Below are 17858 nucleotides of genomic sequence, written 5' to 3'. Positions count from 1 at the left end.
ACATGATGGCGTCCCGCCTCAACAAAAAACTAGACAGGTATTGCGCCAGGTCAAGGGACCCTCAGGCAATAGCTGTGGACGCTCTGGTAACACCGTGGGTGTACCAGTCAGTGTATGTGTTCCCTCCTCTGCCTCTCATACCCAAGGTACTGAGAATCATAAGAAGGAGGGGAGTAAGGACTATACTCGTGGCTCCGGATTGGCCAAGAAGGACTTGGTACCCGGAACTTCAAGAGATGCTCACAGAGGACCCGTGGCCTCTACCTCTAAGAAAGAACCTGCTCCAGCAGGGACCCTGTCTGTTCCAAGACTTACCGCGGCTGCGTTTGACGGCATGGCGGTTGAACGCCGGATCCTGAAGAAAAAAGGCATTCCGGATGAAGTCATCCCTACCCTGATCAAAGCCAGGAAGGATGTAACCGTACAGCATTATCACCGTATTTGGCGTAAATATGTTGCGTGGTGCGAGGCCAGGAAGGCCCCTACAGAGGAATTTCAACTGGGTCGTTTCCTGCATTTCCTTCAAACAGGACTGTCTTTGGGCCTAAAATTAGGGTCCATTAAGGTTCAAATTTCGGCCCTGTCGATTTTCTTCCAGAAAGAACTGGCTTCAGTTCCTGAAGTTCAGACGTTTGTCAAGGGGGTACTGCATATACAGCCTCCTTTTGTGCCTCCAGTGGCACCTTGGGATCTCAATGTAGTTTTGGGGTTCCTAAAATCACATTGGTTTGAACCACTCTCCACTGTGGACTTAAAATATCTCACTTGGAAAGTGGTAATGCTGTTAGCCCTGGCTTCAGCCAGGCGTGTCTCAGAATTGGCGGCTTTATCCTATAAAAGCCCTTACCTAATTTTTCATACGGACAGGGCAGAATTGAGGACTCGTCCTCAATTTCTCCCTAAGGTGGTTTCAGCGTTTCACTTGAACCAGCCTATTGTGGTACCTGCGGCTACTAGGGACTTGGAGGACTCCAAGTTGCTGGACGTAGTCAGGGCCCTGAAAATATGTTTCCAGGACGGCTGGAGTCAGGAAATCTGACTCGCTGTTTATCCTGTATGCACCCAACAAGCTGGGTGCTCCTGCTTCTAAGCAGACTATTGCTCGTTAGATTTGTAGTACAATTCAGCTTGCACATTCTGTGGCAGGCCTGCCACAGCCAAAATCTGTAAAAGCCCATTCCACAAGGAAGGTGGGCTCATCTTGGGCGGCTGCCCGAGGGGTCTCGGCTTTACAACTTTGCCGAGCAGCTACTTGGTCAGGGGCAAACACGTTTGCTAAATTCTACAAATTTGATACCCTGGCTGAGGAGGACCTTGAGTTCTCTCATTCGGTGCTGCAGAGTCATCCGCACTCTCCCGCCCGTTTGGGAGCTTTGGTATAATCCCCATGGTCCTTACGGAGTTCCCAGCATCCACTAGGACGTCAGAGAAAATAAGAATTTACTTACCGATAAATCTATTTCTCGTAGTCCGTAGTGGATGCTGGGCGCCCATCCCAAGTGCGGATTGTCTGCAATACTTGTACATAGTTATTGTTACAAAAATCGGGTTATTATTGTTGTGAGCCATCTTTTCAGAGGCTCCTCTGTTATCATGCTGTTAACTGGGTTCAGATCACAGGTTGTACGGTGTGATTGGTGTGGCTGGTATGAGTCTTACCCGGGATTCAAAATCCTTCCTTATTGTGTACGCTCGTCCGGACACAGTATCCTAACTGAGGCTTGGAGGAGGGTAATAGGGGGAGGAGCCAGTGCACACCAGGTAGTCCTAAAGCTTTTACTTTTGTGCCCAGTCTCCTGCGGAGCCGCTATTCCCCATGGTCCTTACGGAGTTCCCAGCATCCACTACGGACTAAGAGAAATAGAATTATCGGTAAGTAAATTCTTATTTTACCCTGCAAGCATAATAAATGTATCTGCACCCCTTGCAGTGCAGCATGGCTTGTTGCTGGGGCAAACCTGCTCTCCCTGCTTTGCTTCCACCTTTGAATATACATGTACACTATATAGACAAAAGTGATTGGACACCCAGAGTCCAGATCTTAACCCCACTGAGAACCTCTGGGACAAATAGGAGCAACTGGTGCGTTCTAGACCGACTTTCTTCAGTGTCGCAGTTGGTGACTAACATAAGGTAAAATGGCAAAACATACCGCCTGCTGTTGTCTAGGAACTTGTGGACCGTTTGCCAAGAAGGGGGTCTGCAGTCATCACTGCACGTGGTGGACTACACAGTACTGATGTCAATAAAATCTCGTTGATCTCTTTGCAGTCAGTGTCCAATCACTTTTGTGCACATAGTCTATGTATGTATATAAATCCTGCTCTTTCTGCGATTCTATAAAAAGGAAGAATTATTTTCTTATGGGCGGGGGGGGGGGGGGGGGGGGGAGTCTGGAATCCTGAGAGTGCTGCTAGTCCTTGTACATTTGCATAAAGTTTGGTGGATTCCGTGTTGAGCCACGTGAAATGGCTGGCCACCACAGGAAGGGACGGTGGCGTGGTACCGCATTGGGGTGTGTTCTAGTATCAGTGGAGGATAGTGAGAGCGGTGAAACTTACTTTTTCATCTTACATCTGTCCAATATTGCATTTGATTTGTAGTTTTCACAGGAGGAATACAACAGCTCACCATCCACACAGCTCCGCAAGGAGATTCAGGACACCCATAAACATATACATGAGCTTCAGGAGTTATTAAAATCCAAACACCTAACACAGGTAAGCAATGGACAGGCCATCATTGTAGTCCACACACTTGTAATGCCCGTTAAATTGGCATAACCAGCATCTTTTTAATACTTTTGTTTTGTCTTAGGTATTTGTGTTGTATGTGTTTTTTTGTTTTACATTTTATGTTATGTGTACTTCCCCTAAGCTCAGCATATACACCTCATTACTATGTAGTGCGTGGGCTTTGTCAAACAATCAACACTCATATGTTGACATATCGATACTGCTAGAAAATCATTATTCAAAGGCATTTGAACCCTAGCTGATGGCCAACTATTGTGTGTGTGTGTGTGTGTGTGTGTGTGTGTGTGTGTGTGTGTGTAGTGTTGCCATGCATGGAAGTGCTATTGGTCAGTTCAAACTGTAGGGCTAATTCAGACCTGGTCGCTGCTGTGCGTGGCCGCACAGCAGCGATCAGGTCTGAACTACGCATGCGCTGCAGTGCGCCGGCACATGCCAGACAGCCGACGGCTGTCTTAGCCCTACTATCAATCAGGCAGAGGCTGTCGCTGGGCTGGAGGGGGCGGGCCTGTGCCGTTTGGTGGGCACGGTCCAGGCAACGCAGGTGTTGCGCGATGTCACACGCAGCCGCTGCGACCCGAGCAGCGACAAGTAGCTCCCTGCCAGCGCGCATGAGCTGTGCTGGTGGGGAGCTACTCTACCAGTACAAAAGCATTGCTGCTGTGTGATGCTTCTGTGCTTGTGCAATGACATGTGAGGCGGACTAACCCTGTGCTGGGCGTCCCCCCACATGTCAGGGAAGCTGATCGCAGATGTACTAAATTTATCACATCTACGATCAGGTCTGAGTAACCCCCTGTGTGCAGTAGTTAATGTAAGTTACAGTATACTATCTATCTCTCTATCTGCTGCTCTATCGATCTCTATCTATCTCTATCTATCTATCTATCTATCTATCTATCTATCTATCTATCTATCTATCTATCTATCTATCTCTATCTATCTATCTATCTATCTATCTATCTATCTATCTATCTATCTATCTATCTATCTATCTATCTATCTATCTATCTATCTATCTATCTATCTATCTATCTATCTATCTATCTATCTCTCTATCTATCTATCTCTCTATCTCTCTATCTATCTCTCTATCTGCTGCTCTATCGATCTCTCTATCTATCTGTATCAAAGGGACCAGACACTCACTAATGGGTAGTGAAACCACTATGGAGACTGGCCACACCCCCTCTGGTGGCTGGCCACACCCCCTCTGGTGGCTGGTCACAACCCTAAGTATCAGCCCCTACCACTGCGTTCCCCCCCGGTGGGCCCTTCATGCCTCAGTCTGACACTGGCTGTGGTTATGGGGAGTTTATAGAGTTTAAACCATTTATGGTTTATTAATAGGGCTCTTTTTTACTTTCTAGAGTTTTAAAACCAGTATTTTCCAGCAACGAAGTATTGTATTACTCGGTCCATTTGGTTATGTTAATGGACTGGCTATAGTGCTTGCTTGGCCCAGGAATAATAAAAGATCCAGGGATATTATAACAGCGCATGATAAAATACAGACACCATTGCTTGGCTTTCCCAAAGAACAACTTATACAAATCATGTCTCGGAATTGAGGCTACCGTTGTTATAGTAAGCAAACATATACGTTTCCAATATACATCACATACATTTCTTCAAAATGTATTCTGTAGACCGATCACCTCTTTTCTTGTGGATGATCAGTATAAAATAGCGATTGAACCTATATTGACCTAACCTTTCTCATTGTAGCTAGCTCACATTGCCACGTTATGAATAGAATACTACACTGCTGGGAACCACGAATCCTTGTACCTGTGACGTTTCACATATAAAGAGTGATCTATTTGTATAATAACGATCGTTGCATTTATAAAGCGTGATCTATTTGTATAATAATGATCGTTGCATTTTTATAGAAATGAGGGAGGTCAGTTTTAAAACGTAGGCCTCTTTTATTTCCATAATTCATTGGAAGTAATAAACAGTGATTTACGCATCCTGCTCCTTTTCGGCGCAGTGTTGAGGAATTAAGCGAAGGCATCAGCCATGTGTGCCAGTTCATGCTCTGCTGACCAGACTGAAACGCTTGCCCTCTCCCACTTCTTACCTTTTGTACTGGCAGAGGTTTTTTTGGGGCCACTTACACCTCGTGTGTGGGTATTTGTGCATAAATCAGTCCATAAAGCACATTACAGGTCCCAACGTTCATCGCTCCCTCTGCGGCTCCGGTCATGCTTTACAGAAAGCAGACGTCTACCAGAACTCAAAACTAAGAGCTACATCTCTGTACGCCCCACCAATGTGGCTGTAATGGATGACAAATACATTCTGAATAAAGATACACAGTCATTTATTGCAGCAAAATATCTTATACACAAATGGTCTAACACAACATGCTTACTCAATGAAAATGCATCCAAGTTGAAAAAGTGAATCTAAGCCATGACTAATAGCCCCCATACGTACGTTTCCCCAGTTGCGGGCAGCAATTATCAAGCAATCTGTCTGGGGAATTAAACGTGTTAAAAATGTCTGATTTGCCAATCCCGACCAAAAACTGGATTTTTAAACAAGTTTAATATTCCCAATTCTTAGACCTGGCCATCAGGGGATCGGCACATTGCCCCAATATATCTTTAATGTATGGGAGGGGGGCATTAGTACTTTACTATATTCACACAATTGTATTTATAATGGAAATATACCCCTAAATTAGTCATTTACATGTTTGTAGGACTCTTTTTATTTGTCCCCCCCCCCCCCCCCCCTCCCCTGCTTACTTAACACCGATCATGTGATCTACTTTCTTTTATGAAGTGTAATTGTTTTCCTCTTATTATGACTTGGTGCAAACTCCAAATTACACTGGGTTCCCCTGATCACCAGTGGACAAGTTCTACCTCCCACAGATGTGACATTTACACGTCATTGATTTACTAAGGAAGGGACGCTTCCAGACTACCAGATGGGTGTCCTTTTTTTCCAAATGGTGAACGACCTTCTACTTGGGGCCAGTAAATCACAAAGTCCCCAAAATGAATAGAAACGCGTAGCCATTCTTCCTGGTTGTCTAAAGCTGGGTTCACACCTATACGATTTGTTGGACACTTCCCAACCAGTTTATCAGATACAGTATGTTGAGTGTGTATGCGCGTCCGAAGACTGGTCGCATCTGAAGATCAGATCTCCTGGGCATTCTAGTATTAATCAGATGTGATGGTACAATATTGAACAAAATGTGATGTGTGTACACATTTTTGCTACGCATGAATCCACACATTGATCGAGACTTCCAGTACCTAGTGTAATCGAAAGTAAAATTGCTTCTGAGGTGTGATTGTATAATGTGTACCTAGCTTTACCCATAACCGGAACATCATCCTGTCACCCCTGCAAAAGGGTTGGAACTGATACATAACATTGTGTTTAAGTGTGTCTCTATCTTGTTGCAGATAAATGAGCTTGAAACGGACTCTTATGACCAAGAACGTACTGATTACATTATTGGAGATGGATCTCTTCCAAGTAGCAATATTACAGATGTGAGTTCTGCGCCCATTACAATGGTCTCTGTGTATTTCTAATTGTATGATGATTTATGTATTTTTTGGATGTAACCTTTACATTCATTGGACTGTATTTTATTTCCTGTTGTGTGTTACCACTTCTGCATGGCATGTTGACGCTCTTTACCCGGTGCTGCTAACGGTGCAGTACATGTCTACAGACCCATATATACAGTAATGTGACTCCTTGCCCGTACTGAAGCTCAGCCTTTTAGCTGGGGATGTAGCACCCCTACGTTTCGCAGCAGTGAAGTGCAGATTTCCAGCATTCACGTTCAGAGGAGGCACCATGATGTCACTGGGATGGGCCGGGCTTTTCTAATCAATGCAGTGTCAGTTCAGTAGGAAACCCAGATAGTGTTTGCAGGGTTGGACTGGCCCACAGGGGAACAGGGAAACCACCGGTGGGCCCTCCTCTTCCTCTAGGGATCAAGTTGCAGACTATCCTAGTGCGCTGGATTTATGCATTATACATATGTTACATTATACTTCACAATAATTTGGTTTATTATATATTTACCAAGGGGCACAGAACATGTAATGGTTAGCCAAACCTCTGTGGTGGCAGGCCACACCCCAGTGGAGCCTGGCCACACCTTTAAGCATGGGCCCCTACAGCAACATTCCTCCCGGTGGGCCCTTCATGCCCCAGTCCGACACTGAGTGTTTGTGTATTCTCCTTGTAACCCACAAGTGGGCTGGGGACCTTTAAGAAAGTAGTGTGTGGGCTTGCTTCTATTACTGGTAACAACACTTTAATGATACATTGTATCCTGTCTGTATAGGTTTATTTTAACTTCATCTCAGTGTTTCTGCACATGTTCATTGAAGTTTAAGGTTTTATACACTATTTGGAGCATCTTATTCCTCTGCTTACTTGTTTTTATTGTGTTTGGGAACTGCTACGTTTTATTTTTGAAGAAATTGTGTCATTTCCAAGCCATTAATCAGCATTTCTCTTACACCAATGAATGACATGGTTAAAAATCATACTGCATAACCGTCTATGCTAAAGTGCGCTGTGACGGATCCGTCCACAAGGAAGGACGGAGATGATGTGTATAGCGGGGGAGGTTTGTCCCCTGGGCAATTTAATAATCCAGTGGTGCCTGTTATTGGAGGCCTTGTGGTTGATGGCGATGCTTTTTTTGATTTTTATTATGTTTGTTTTAGTTTGGCAACCATAAAAGGAGTACATATAGCCATTACTGAGCTGTGCTTAGGTTATTAATAAGCTTTAATTATTTTCTGTGGACCATGGAGTGATCGCAGTGATGAAACGTTACTATACCATGTATGTTCGGTGTATAACGTTACCGCTTTTTATGTTTCCCTTGATATTTTTATCTGAAAGTTTCTGATGTGTTCCTGTAGTGAGGCGTGGTATTTCTGTACATAACGAGTTCCACATCTGTCTCCGCAGACCCCAGGTAGCGGACAGCGAGAAAAGAGTGTATCGGAAGAAAGCCCAGATAAGAGCGAGTGCCAGGATACAGTACGTGCACAATGTTTATTACTTTGTGGAAGTAATGCCATTTATATTGTGCATCTGATAACATGGCAAGTCACAGGAACACTCTCATTGGTGGACGGACTCCGGGAAGCTCTGATTTTCCCAGTTAAACTACTCATTACTTTTTCTGAAAAACGACCCACACTGATGATGACTTTATTCAGTGTATATAGTATGGTGTCAGCCATAGATTTCAGCAGGATCAGTGATGTGATTCCTGAGACTACATACATACTGCCGCTTTACTGAGCAAGAAGAGATCTACAAGTACAGATGTGTCCTCCTACATTTTGCCTCAATACGCCGCGCAGCGGGAGATGCCTGGCATGAGTGCGTTGACAGGTCCCTTGCAACTCCGTTAGCATCTGGCATTTTTTTTTTTTTTTACAAAATGCATCTTCTTTGTGTCGCTATGTGAGTAAGACGCACAGGCGGGCTCTGCTGATTAAAATCATATACGTGCGACCATAGCTGTAGCTGCATATGCAGGTGCTAAAGTGGGCTGGAATGGGTTGGAACGGAATTCTGGCACCTGTAATAGTAGGCGGAACTAGTTCCCGCCTCTGATATGGACCTGTAGAGTAAGTCTCACCAAGAGCGTGGGCCTCCACCCGCATCAAAAGATGACGCTGATGGTGGATACTGTCACTGTTGGGCTGCAGCCGACTTCCCCTCTTCAGGTCCTGGTAGCTCCATGTCCCTCCTCTGCCTACGGCCCGCCTCTCCTGGTACTCACACTGTCTCTGTCGGCCTGTGTCTTCATCCTCCGGTCATGGTGGCTCCTTTTGCAGCAGCAGGTATGTGATGTCATGCCGCCGCTGCAGTGAAGAGGAGCTGTGGACAGAAGCACTCACTGTGTATGCAGAAGACAAGTAGAAAGTAAGAGGGGACTGGACGTACACAGGAAGACGAGCTTCTGGAGTATGACAGATTGGGGGCGAAGGGGGGGGGGTACTGGAGGGACACAGTGCTCTCAGGCACCCAACCATTCATTTTAAAGAACTGTTTTTTTAAGGGGGTAAAATTATTTGTATTTGCTCTAGGCTCCATCAATTCTAGCTGTGCCTCTTGCCTCTCAGAGTAGCTCCGCCTAATGTGAGGGGGAGAGGAGGGTAGGTAGCAGGGGAAATGAGTTTCACCACCTCTCTAGGACCACTTTGAGCCCTGTGCATATGAAATTGTACGTTACAGTGTTTTCCAGGAAAACACTTTAGCTTACTATTACGTATGCAGATACAGCTGTGGTTGTACATAGAATATAGGCATATCATTTTAATCCTCAAAAAACTGATTGTGCGTCCTATTTGCATTGTTTTGTGAATAAGACACATTTTAATGGAAAAAGTTGCACGAAAAAACGCTTGGCGCTACCTAATCACGCCATCTAGAAGGGCTGTTTGATGTGCAGGGTGGGCTAGATGTAAGTGGACATGTGTATATTGTGTACTTAGAAAAACTGGTATACACGTTGCCAATACAGTAAGCTAGGTTTCAGTGGCATAACCAATAGTACATATTAGTTTATTTATTCACTTAGTATATTTGCTTATATATTGTCATTCTCGCAGGATTCCCAGTCCAGCATGGGAAGTCCATCCACCCGCTTTACACAGACCATTATTGGTGCAGAGGACGAGGACTTTGACGCTGAACCGGAACAGGTAAGGATTTAGGCAGATCAAGATATATCACAGTACTCATATGTACTAATCGGTTTTCTGTTATTTTGGAGATTTATGGCTGACGTACCAAGTGTCTCAAGGCTTTTTTTATGGTCCATTTCCCCAAAATAGATTTAATAAAACCACTGTTCTGAATCACAATAAACTACTACGATGAGCTTTATCAGATTAGAATGATTTAATATAAAATATAGAACAGCATGTCTGTAGGATTTGTGTGCCGTTCGAAGTTGTTACCAAACAGGAAGCTCCGTAAAGAGGTGACTTATGTTGTACTCAGCCAGGGTAATCTGTAAAGTGGGCAATCAATTGTCTGGGGATGCACAGAACTGCTAAAAAACCAATGTATTAAAAGGCAAAAAGGATCGCAACCCTTTTACTTATTTGTTTGATGGCTTTCCCCTTGTATTCAGAACTGGAATACAGGGGGATTCTGTGTAGGCTCTGCATTTTTGGGTCTATAACATAAGAAATAAATAATCATTATAGGTCATTCTTCTAACTGCTTTAAAAACACACATATGCATAACGATATTACTCTCTCAATTATCGATCATAGTCCCCCTCTTAAGGTTACGCCCCCCCCACCCCCTTCCCCAAGCCTTCATTCATCTCTGCTTGTAATGTATAAAGATTCTGGTTACAGTGCTTTAACCTTGTTTCTGTGGTAATGTAAGTCAGCCCGCATGCCGAGATCACCGTCTCACAGTGTCTCCTCTCACTGCTCTCCTGTGAATTTTCTTCACGTGTGGCGATTCCCTCACTGTAAAATACATTACGGCGTGGCATTATAGCGCCCCCATGTGTGCAATGCCTCTAGGGACATTCCCCTTTAGTCTTTGTCCTGCAGTGATTACACCCACTGATTCCAAACTCCAGATCCACCTAAAATATTTAGGATCGGTGGAGATAAATTTCTTTAAGTTACTCGGTGCACAAGAGGGGGGGGGGGGGGGGGGGGTGGTATGCAGTCACATGGGTGTTCCAGTTTTTAATTTCACTTGAGTAGAATTTCCCTCAGGGTTTACTATGTAGTGATAATGTGCGCCGGTCACATAACTGCATCCCTGTGTAACACATGCACATACATATGACACGGACATGGAGGAGTGTGATATATTTGCCCTTAACCTTGTGTAGAGAATGGTTAGCTAAAACTTGTGCCTTTATTTTTTTTTTTAAACTTATCTGAAATGCACTGTATTTGTGTGTTTTATTCAGAATTTCACCCATTTATTGTTTAAAACTGGGTATACACTAGACCAGGCATTTTCACCCACGGTCCTCAAGGCACATCAACAGTGCAGGTTTTAGTGATATCCAGGCTTCAGCACAGATGGTTAAATCAAAAATCCGGAGGTACTAATTAAGTCACCTGTGCTCAAGCCTGGATATCACTTAAACCTGCACTGTTAGTGTGCCTTGAGGACCGAGGCTGGGAAACACTGCACTAGACGATGTGGCTGACGGTCGACGGGATGACGGTTGTAATGATACATCGGCCATCCCGTACACACTGAATGACATAGCGCATGATTTAGTGTTCATTCTTGCACCCTGCACCTTTCAAATCCTGTGCAGTTCCTCTTTCCTGCCTGGGGTGTCACTCTCTGCTCTGATGCTTCTCAGCACACACAGGTCTGTATCACAGCACTGAGTAACAGATCAGAGTGTGCTGAGTAGCACCATAGCAGAGAGCGACACCCCAGGCAGGAAAGAGGAACTGCACGGATTTTAAAAAGGTGCAGGGTGCTAATATGGTGTACTTCAGAATATCCCGTAATCTGCCTGTACGATGACCCGCAGGAGTGCCTAATAGGTTGTACTCACTGGATGATTTGTACAATATATATTGGTCCGATCCACCGGATAGGACTATATAACGTGTAGTGTGTACCCAGCTTAAGCTAATTAATAAATGTAAACGTGTGCAATTCAGTTGGATACCTGGAGATAACACAAGTGGTAAGAAACGCAATATCGTTATTGTAGTCTCTGCAGAGTGTTCAGAAGTTTCCTTCCATCTCTCAGCAGGTGACTGATCAGTGCAGCTGCTTCCAGAGTATGGATCTGTTGAAGTATCACCCTGCTCACCTTGCCGTCTTCATATTCCATGTGGTGTCCCAGTTTGACCCTGCACCCTTGGTAGGTAAAAGAACACATGACACTCCATAGCGCTCATTTACAGACATGAGCCAGAGAGCTGTGTCGTACTGAAGTCCATGACAGTCGGCTGGATTCCCGTTTTCATTGCTGGGACTAGGCTGTATCATACTTAACAATCTTTTTCTTTGTGAGCACCGGGAGTTGCGAAATGCGTCACTGCAGCGTCATAATATCACAATTCACATTGCGGGGATGTGGGGCTGCAGTTATGTTATTCACAGCAAATCACGTCAGGTTTTCACCCCGTCGCTGGAGAAACTTCCAGGAAAGTAGACAAATGGATTTGATTGCTATGTTTATTCACTACGGGTTACAGCACATATTTACTCTTTGCAACATTTCATTAAATACATTTATTTGTCCTATTAGAATATTCTTAGGGTCTGATGTCTGAAACCAGGGTAAGCTCTCTTCACTCCTAGGCTGATGCCATTCTCTGTTCTTTCTCCTCAGCTTTGCTACTTGTATGGTGACCTGTATCAGCAAACTAACTCAAAGGAGACACGCAGAGTATTTCTGGAATTCTACCAGTTCTTCCTAGAACGAACAGCGGTGAGCGCGAGACACGACTTACATGTATCTGTTGCCAGGTTTCTCCCGTTGGATGCGCTGTTATAATCACATGCTCATAGGCCACTTATAAAACCATCTTTTTTTTTTTTTTTAAACAAGGTTCTCCGGAAAACTGTGTGCCTCAGACCTACTGACAGGGTCTTTGTATAACTTGCCATGCTTGGACAATTATCAGCCTTCTTCGCGAAGACTAAAGACTTAGAAATTGTAAAAAAATAAAATAATGCAGACTTGTCAGGGTCACGTTCAGTCAATATAGGCTCATGTGAGGGAGCGTGACCTGACAGTGATTTTCTAGTCTCGTCAGTCAAGATTTTAACAGTAGAGGCAAAAAGGACAATGACTGCATTTTACGTTTGCGGAGTATTATACCAGTTTTATGCATCCAGTAATCCAGGAAGTCGAACACAGAATTGCCAGCCCCTGTGCTCAAATCAGCCGCATATACTGCCTAATTACTGAACAAGCGATAGGCGTGACTTATTAGAACGGTGTATAGATATACAGGGTATTGTGTGTGTGGTGGATAGTGAGACTCTCCATCTGTCTGTTTCAGCACTTCCGTGTTTCTGTCCCAGAAGAGCTTGCACAGGAATTGGGTAAGTTGTGAAAACTTGTTAAAAACGTTTTTTAAAGTGTTTCAGAAAATCATGAACATAGTGGGGTATATGCAATTCACGGCGAATCGCGGCAAATTATCGCCGTTTTTTAATTCAACACAATTCGACAGGTGAATTCCGGCAGGTGGCTGCCGGAATTCACCATATTCAATGAAAAACGGATTCGACATTCCCGCGGGCGAAAAACGGCCGATTTGCCGGATTTTGCCGCGAATTAAAAAAACGGGTAAAAACGGGAAAACCCGGAAAAAAATGGCGTGGGGTCCCCCCTCCAAAGCATAACCAGCCTGCGGCCGTGGCATTAAATATCCAACTAGTCACCCCTGGCCGGGGTACCCTGGGGGAGTGGGGACCCCTTCAATCAAGGGGTCCCCCCTCCCCCAGCCACCCAAGGGCCAGGGGTGAAGCCCGAGGCTGTCCCCCCCATCCAAAGGCTGCGGATGGGAGGCTGATAGCCTTGAGTAAAATGACAGAATATTGGTTTTTTTCAGTAGTACTACAAGTCCCAGCAAGCCTCCCCCGCAAGCTGGTACTTGGAGAACCACAAGTACCAGCATGCGGAAGAAAAACGGGCCCGCTGGTACCTGTAGTACTACTGGGAAAAAAATACCCAAATAAAAACAGGACACACACACCGTGACAAGTACAACTTTATTACACACTGCCGACACACACATACTTACCTATGTTGACACGCCGACTGCCACAGTCTCCGACGATCCGAGGGTACCTGTTAAAAAATTATACTCACCTTCCAGCGTCCAGAGATAAATCCACGTCCAGAGTATAATCCACGTACTTGTTAAAAAAACAAACCGCATACCCGACCATATGCCGGACTGAAAGGGGTCCCATATTGACACATGAGACCCCTTTCCCCGAATGTGCCGGGACCCCACGTGACTCCTGTCACTGAGGTCCCTTCAGCCAATCAGGAAGCGCTACTACGTGGCGCTCACCTGATTGGCTGTGCGCTGTCTGTGCTGTGACAGCGCATCGCACAGCTCTCTCCATTATTTCAATGGTGGGAACTTTGCAGTCAGCGGGAGGGTTACCCGCGGTCAGCCGCTGACCGGCGGGTGACCCCACCGCTAACCGCAAGGTTCCCACCATTGAATATAATGGAGAGGCTTTGCGATGCGCTGTCTGAGCTCAGACGCGCAGAGCCAATCAGCAGAGTGCAAGGACGTTGCACTCGCTGATTGGCTGAAGAGACCTTTCAGTGACAGCTGTCACGTAGAGGTCTCTGCATTCGGGGAAAGGGGTCTCATGTGTCAACATGGGACCCCTTTCAGTCCGCTGGCACGGGTTTTTGCGTTTTGTTATTTTGCCAAGTACCTGGATTATACTCTGGACGTGGATTTATCTCTGGACGCTGGAAGGTGAGTATAATTATCTTTTATTTTCAGGTATCCGTGGATTCTACTTGGAGAAGAGGACCGACTGCTTCGTGTCAACATAGGTAAGTATGTGTGTGCCGGCAGTATGTAATAAAGTTGTACTTGTCACGGTGTGTGTGTCCTGTTTTTATTTGGGTATTTTTTTTCCAGTAGTACTACAGGTACCAGCGGGCCCGTTTTTCTCCCGCATGCTGGTACTTGTGGTTCTCCAAGTACCAGCTTGCGGGGGAGGCTTGCTGGGACTTGTAGTACTACTGGAAAAAACAATATTCAGACATTTTTCTCAAGGCTATCAGCCTCCCATCTGCAGCCCTTGGATGGGGGGGGGACAGCCTCGGGCTTCACCCCTGCCCCTTGGGTGGCTGGGGGGGGGACCCCTTGATTGAAGGGGTCCCCACTCCCCCAGGGTACCCCGGCCAGGGGTGACTAGTTGGATATTTAATGCCACGGCCGCAGGGCACTGTATAAAAGTGACCCCCGGCTGTGGCATTATCTGTCCAGCTAGTGGAGCCCGATGCTGGTGTAAAAAATACGGGGGACCCCTACTCGTTTTGTCCCCCGTATTTTCTGCACCAGCATCAGGCGCAGAGCCCGGTGCTGGTTTTAAAAATACGGGGGATCCTCTGTCAAATTTTTCCCCGCATTTTTAGAACCAGGACCAGCTCGAAGAGCCCGAGGCTGGTTATGCTTTGGAGGGGGGACCCCACGCCATTTTTTCCCTTGATTTTACCGTTCCAGCTATAAAAATAAAATAAAAATATTTTAAAAAAATATATAAATTATACTTGTGCCTCCAAAAAAGACAAACCAAGTACCTAATCCCTTCTAATATAAATAGATATGCTATTACCCAAAAAAAAAACCACCAAAAAAAACATGTTTTAAATTTTTTTTTTATTGGTTTCACCCTCCAAAGTGTGGCGGATTGAAAATGACGAATTTACTGTCTAAAAGCACTGTTGTCGAATTTCCAAACTTGAATTGAATAGACTTTGGTCGAATTGCAGCATGTGTATCATTGCAAAAAAGTCGAATTTGTCAAAAGTCGAATTTCAAAAAGTCGAAATTTGAAAGTCCGTTTTTTTGTCGGAAAGTACTGAATTGCATTGTTGATTTTTTTTTTTTGGCGAAAAATTCCCGAAATTCGACAATTTCGGGAATTCGACCGCAATTGCATATACCCCAGTATATTGGTTACTCTGAAACTCTTTGACTTATTTATTTATTTTTTTAAATATCAACCTTGTTGTTTTTTGGTTGCTATTTATTTATTTGAAATATTGATCTTGTCATGGCCATTTTCCACAAGTATTTATTATTGTTGATAGTTTACAATGGTTTTTATTTTTTATTTTTAATTTAACCCTTTCAGCAGGGGCTTTTGGGAATTTGGCCACACCTCCCTGGGCAGTTTTTTTTTTTTTTTTAACTGCACGTTGCCAAGGGTTTTGCACGTTGTGTCATGATTTTTGACAGGGGTTTTATGCTCTGGGATCCATGCTCGTTGCCACGGGAAATGCTCGTTGCCTAGAGGTAGCTAGGGATGTCCACCGACCATCGATGGTCTATGACCGATGTTGAATAGTTTTACCATCGATGGGGGAGAACCAGATGGTTTCCCGCCATCGATGGTTCAGTGCTACCCAATTTATTTTTAAAAAAAAATCCCTCAGTGTCAGCTCTGCCCCCCTGACACCCACTAAGCCACGCCCCCGGGCTCTGATTGGCCCACATTTGTACAGTAATACAGGGATGACCATCGATGGATCTATCCCCGATGGGGTTACACCATCGATGTTATCCATCGATGTTTGTCATCGATTGATAACCCACTGATGGCTATCCCTAGCAGTAGCATTTTCTGGCAGGCACTATATTCCGGCCCCCTCCTCTCCTGTACTCCGCTCGGCAGGCAGAGTTGTCCGGAATGACGTGATCCCGCCATGACGTGTCGACGCGATCGCATCATCCACTGGGCCGGCCGAGCGGAGTGTAAGAAGGAGGGAGGGAGGGAGAGAGGAGTCTGCACAGCGCAGCTGGCCCCGGAATTTTTCTGGGCGTGCTACTGAAGAGGTTAAGGGGAGTATTCAGTTAGTGTCAAATCCAATACGACAGTGAGGATCAGACACTTCAGTATTCTATTGCTGCCCGTTTCCCCTTCCCTCTTACGGGCGAAAATGAATGGTCGAAAACTGACCCATTTTTGACCGTGGCGAGGTCGAAAACACATGGATGAGCAGAGATTCCGCTCATCCATGTGTTTTTCGACATTTCAGAGTTTTTGTCAGGGCGGAAAAACGGAACTTCAATTGAATATTGAAGTGGTGGAAAGTGCCATCTTTCCGCCTGTCAAAAATTCCGAAACTAATTGAATACTCCCCTATGCAAAATAGTTGGTTATAGATGTAGTACAGTATATAGTATTACAGATAGGGTCATGGAGCTATTGGGAGTTAATTTCTCCATATATGTGCAATATATGCTTAGTTGCAGCATTTTCCTGGTGGCTGTGATATCGCCATTGTTGGCTAAAGGGAGAGCTATTGGTGCATTTTGTTCTGACGTCCGGATGTCAGTTTATGAATGTGACCGTACTGAGCGCTGTTACATTCGTTGCCTGATAATGTGGGGAAGGTCGGTGACCATGTGATGACTTCACCTAAGATTACTCGGCTGGCAGGAACCTCAGCAAGAGCGGCAGATCAGCCATCCCCAGCCACTTTTACTCATAAGACCGTTGGTGGAACTTGGACCGAAAATCAGTGTAGAACTTGGGAAATGTCATGTTGTATAAAACACTAGTGGGCAGATGTAGTAAGCCTTGGAGAGTGATAAAGTGGAGAACCAGCAAATCAGCTTGTGACTGTCATGCATTTTGGGGTAGGTAATGGGGATTGGCTAGAAAAATGTATTTCGGGACTATTTTCTGGCAGTTGACTAGTCAGCCAATCAGACTCTCCAAAAGTTAGTACATCTGCCCTTAGGTAAGCTATTCCTCTAATCAGCAGAAATAGCTGATGTAATGTTGGGGTATATAACTGATATAGTAATTGTGCAAATAAATGAAAAAAATATTCCCATGTCTCAAAGAAAAAAAAAGAAAGTTTATCCGTTTTTAAGATCAGCGTACAACAAACATATAAAAAGTAGAGTAGAGTTATGATACTGGCTAGAGAGCTATCTCATTGGCTTCGATCTCTCCTACCGTGTTTGTCATTTGTTTTTGTTATAGAGAAAAGGCGCCCAGAATTAATACCGGAGGATTTGCTGCGACAGTTTGTCCACACCATGCAGGACAAAATGTATCCAGATGTACAGAAACTTTTAGAGGACTTTAGGTAAACTTGTGTATGTCTATTTATTGACCTCAAAAGGACAAAAAAAAAGAAAAAGTATGGATTAAAAAAAAAAACCCCTCTGTCCTAAACATCCTTTGCCTCCCAGGCAGAAGCGCAACATGGGTTTGACCCTAGCGGAGAGCGAGCTAGCCAAGTTGGACGCAGAACGTTCCCGGGAACGCAGCACACTCGATAAAGAGAGAACCTGCGCCGAGCCGATCTTGCTGAAGATTGAAGAGGTTTTGTAAGTGAAGCTGTTATGAGTTTG

The 17858-nt window shown here is 44.8% G+C and overlaps 1 protein-coding gene across 4 annotated transcripts in view; it reads left to right on the top strand.

Moving 5' to 3' along the window:
• Positions 1-17858, top strand: part of ARHGEF12 (Rho guanine nucleotide exchange factor 12) — a 468564-nt gene that overhangs the window by 212904 nt on the left and 237802 nt on the right. For 2 of the 4 annotated variants that reach the window (XM_063943502.1, XM_063943504.1), the window contains 9 exons: positions 2604-2720; positions 6185-6274; positions 7722-7793; positions 9380-9472; positions 11525-11638; positions 12113-12211; positions 12789-12831; positions 17485-17590; positions 17697-17834. In XM_063943502.1, coding sequence (XP_063799572.1) covers positions 2604-2720; positions 6185-6274; positions 7722-7793; positions 9380-9472; positions 11525-11638; positions 12113-12211; positions 12789-12831; positions 17485-17590; positions 17697-17834 — 872 coding nt within the window. The remainder of the gene's footprint in view (positions 1-2603; positions 2721-6184; positions 6275-7721; positions 7794-9379; positions 9473-11524; positions 11639-12112; positions 12212-12788; positions 12832-17484; positions 17591-17696; positions 17835-17858) is intronic. The other 2 variants (XM_063943503.1, XM_063943505.1) reach the window with 2 other exon arrangements.

The sequence above is a fragment of the Pseudophryne corroboree genome, chromosome 10 (genome assembly GCF_028390025.1).
Source record: "Pseudophryne corroboree isolate aPseCor3 chromosome 10, aPseCor3.hap2, whole genome shotgun sequence".
Lineage (NCBI taxonomy): Eukaryota > Metazoa > Chordata > Amphibia > Anura > Myobatrachidae > Pseudophryne > Pseudophryne corroboree.
Note: the sequence above shows the minus strand (reverse complement) of the source record. Positions and strands in the feature narration are given on the sequence as shown.